Here is a 4264-nt window from a genome sequence, read left to right on the forward strand (position 1 = left end):
TATGGGAACCAATACAAACATTACACATCGAGTCACAATATAGGAACCAATACAAACATTACACATCCGAGTCACAATATGGAACCAATACAAACATTACACATCGAGTCACAATATGGAACCAATACAAACATTACACATCGAGTCACAATATAGTAACCAATACAAACATTACACATCGAGTCACAATATAGGAACCAATACAAACATTACACATCGAGTCACAATATAGTAACCAATACAAACATTACACATCGAGTCACAACATGGGAACCAATACAAACATTAAACATCGAGTCACAATATGGGATTTAATTTTAGTTGCCTGTGTTGGTTATAAAAGTTTCAGAGATCAGTTACTATCTCCCGTGTTCATAATAAAATCCTCATACACAAATAACATCACCTGTATTCATAATAAAATCCTCAGACACTATCAGGGTTTTATATATGTGGGCTGGGATTTTTTTACAGTAGGTGTCTGTGATTTGCTGGTGATAAATTCGAACAATAAATTGACAGCACACAATCCACTTGTTTTAAAATAATATATATTCAAAACAAGTCAAACATATGTACAAAAATTCTTTATACAATGGGATTTCACAGTTCTATCTAAAACTCTAAATAATTCTATTTTCTTGTCAAAAGTCCACACAGGCTAATTAAATTACTTTAGAATCTAACTGACAAGACAAATTATTTTTCTGTACTCTGTTTCTTACTATACAATCTGTGATAACTTCACTTATGTTACCACAGCGGTATCCAGAACTTTAAATAATTGTCTCCTTTTCGTCAAAGTCCACACAGGCTGGTTCAATTACTTTATAACACCCTTTGACAAGACAAATTATTCTCCTTATCTCAGTTAAACTGTGGAACTTACTTCAAAATATTACCCATTATGGCTAAACTAACAATCACGCAATCTCACTTCACTTTCATTAACCTCACTTTTTCTGACATAACGTCTTTTGTTGGTTACCATAGTTGTATCCAGAGCTTTAAATAATTGTCTCTTTTTTTTTCGTAAAAAGTCCAAATAGGTTGGTTCAGTTACTTTAGAACCCAATTGACAAGACAAATTATTTTTCCTATCTCTGTTGTTACAATACAGCTGTGAAACACACTATAGAAATCACCCATTAAGGCTAATTACTCACACACACTGGCTAACTTCACATTTTTCTTTGACTGAACCTTAACTTGTATTTGCTTGTTTGGCTATATATCTACATTGTCTGACTGAGGCCTATAAATTTCTAAAAACTACAAGACACTATGATGTAACAATACTCACTTAAGGCAACGAGAAAAATACAGAAGGTTCGACTAATATGATGTCAATTCACAACAACTGAACTACACGCACAATGTACAATTCTTACCAAGTTACACAACGAAATTCGACATAACTATTGCTTTTAAAATAATTACTTTTAACATTCTTGCCATAAAAACTAAATAATTATTAAATATAAAAATCACTAAATGAAATAAATAATAACTCTTACACTAAACAATCTTGTATGTCCAGGCAAAACATCACCTATGTTCATATTAAAACCCTCAGACACAACATCACTTGTGTTCATAACAAAACCCTCAGACACAAATAACATCCGATGTTAGTAATAAAACCCTCAGACACAAATAACATTCCGTGTTAGTAATGAACCCTCAGACTCAAATAACATCACCTGTGTTTGTAATAAAACCCTCAGACACAAATAACATCCCGTGTTCATAATAAAACCCTCAGACACAAATAACATCACCTGTGTTAGTAATAAAACTCTCAGACACAAATAACATCACCCGTGTTTGTAATAAAACCCTCAGACACAAATAACATCACCTGTATTTGTAATAAAACCATCAGACACAAATAACATCACCTGTGTTTGTAATAAAACCCTCAGACACAAATAACATCTCCTGTGTTTATAATAAAACTTTCCAACCAAAGAAACATTGTTTGTATTTGTAATAAAAGCCTCAGATGCCAGTAACATCACAAGCCACAATTATGAACTTATAAGAAGTACAAAGTAAACAAAACTTGTGATGTGTAAATGTGGAACACCATCGAGTAAGGATTTAAAAGCCACTTCTTACTGGGCATCCAAGTAGTTTGAGAAATGTTACAAAGATAATGAAAACAGTGAAACCTAGTTTAAATACATTTCTTTTTCTCCTCTATCTTCATAAAAATGTCAGTTTATATGCCTTGATAGGCTGATATTCAGTAACTACTACAAGCATATCATCAGTAAAAAAATTAACATTACAGTATGCGCACCACACAAAAGCATATCCATGTTTTCTTGTACTGCAGACATTAGAAGCTATCGTTTGTGTTAGTTGAGGTGTATCACTTAAGAAGAAAAACAATTATGATGATGGAAATATGTATGTGTGCATTTTAGCCTAAATAGATTTTAGTTTTATTTATAACATAATATAAATGCATGTAGATACGATATTCTTTCAAATTTGAGCATGAGCAAGATATAAAAGTTGACAAAAGGGGAGTGCAGTTTGATTTTGAAACAGCAGTCCTTCTGGACCTTAGAACAACCACTTGGAAAATAAAATAAATTATTCAAAAAAGCTCATTCCACGGCAACTACACATGTTAATACTGAACAATTATATACACATTATGTATGAATGCATGAAAAGCCTTAAACAGTCCACATAAATAATTTTAGTGTAAATTTCTCTAGGCTCCATATTCCTTTACTATTTTTCATTTTCGGTACATACTACCGAGCTTATATTAATCTGTAATGTATCTCTTAGTGATAGTTTTTAATTATTTCTAAATGTTTTTTTTTGTTATTACAATAACATATGGATCACTTCAGTTTAACGGCAAGGATTCTTTAATTGTTAGCTACATGTTTATTACCTCAGATTTTATTCCACTTAAAATTATACTATATTGGATTTCTAATGCTACATACATCTTAAACATTTATTAACTGATTATTTGGGCATATTTTTAAGTTGTTTTTTTTCGTTATCAAATTTGTTTTAGACACTAACTGCCATGTTACTAAGTGTTCATAAAATTATGCAGCAAGAGTTGATGGTGGACAAGCAAGATTGTTCTTTTCAAAAGACAGATCACTATGAAACCCACCTTCTCGATTCACGAGCAACAAAAGCTTTTGGGTGAATACGGCGGCTTCAGGTTGCTTGCCGAGTGTAAGGAGAATGAGGTTGTCCTCAGCTTTCTCAAGATGAAGGTTGAAGGCAAGTAGAACTGCCAGCAACATGTCAGCCATTTCTTCATCCACTGAACCATCCACACACGAAAAAACAAACTTGCAGAAGCCTTCATTGATATAGCCTTTTTTATTAAGAAAAATAATAATAGTAGAATAAAAATTCCATTTTTTAGAAGAATAAGAATAAATTATACACATACAAGGAGTCAATTTTGTGTCTCTTGCTCTTTTTTTATGCAACAAAAATACAGGCTTTCATGACAACTTCCTTGTTATGCATGGTTACTATACAATCACCTGTCTTGGAAAAACTAGTCAATTATCACAAGTTAAAACACTAAACAATTATCTTAATGCTACTACATTCAGCAACAGGGTACAAAATTTTGAAATCTGGAATGTAAAAGCATACTATAACTGTGTGGAAATGAAACTGTGAAAAAATATGACAAAGCTGTTTCAGGAGACTTTATAATCTTGATGCAATGTGATACATAATAGATTCTAACAGACTAAAAAAGAATTACAGAAATAAGCCCAAAGTTCACAAATATTTGTTGTTTGGAAACACCTCTAAAAGCAAGAATACAAATAAATAAATTATATGAAATTTACTAAAGAAGTAAGCTTGATATTTCTGAAGACCTTTAGTTTTTGAATATCTAAAATATAATTTGTTGAATAGTACAACATTGAATCTTTCACCACAGACTGGATTTCAAGAAGGTTTATTTACTATAAATTACCTTTATATTTTTATTAGCTCTACTTGGAAACCCAATACATAAACCTCAATAAATCATTAATTTTAAGCAATACTTTTAATTTTCTGCAAAATTATTGTTTGTTTGGAATTAAGCACAAAGCTGCACAATGGGCTATCTGTGCTCTCCCCACCGTGGGTATAGAAACCCAGTTTTTGACATTGTAAGTCTGGAGACATACTGCTGTGCCACTGGGAAGCACAAAATTATTAAGATGTTTTACCTACGTAAATTTACAATAAACTTCAAGGACACTTATTT

The 4264-nt window shown here is 31.7% G+C and overlaps 1 protein-coding gene across 2 annotated transcripts in view; it reads right to left on the minus strand.

Annotated features, from left to right (window-relative positions):
* Window positions 1-4264, minus strand: part of LOC106467547 (NCK-interacting protein with SH3 domain-like) — a 34648-nt gene that overhangs the window by 3276 nt on the left and 27108 nt on the right. For both annotated transcript variants that reach the window (XM_022395745.1, XM_013927909.2), the window contains exon 9: window positions 3152-3361. In XM_022395745.1, coding sequence (XP_022251453.1) covers window positions 3152-3361 — 210 coding nt within the window. The remainder of the gene's footprint in view (window positions 1-3151; window positions 3362-4264) is intronic.

This window comes from Limulus polyphemus, unplaced genomic scaffold, assembly GCF_000517525.1.
Source record: "Limulus polyphemus unplaced genomic scaffold, Limulus_polyphemus-2.1.2 Scaffold2656, whole genome shotgun sequence".
In the NCBI taxonomy this organism is placed as follows: Eukaryota; Metazoa; Arthropoda; class Merostomata; order Xiphosura; family Limulidae; genus Limulus; species Limulus polyphemus.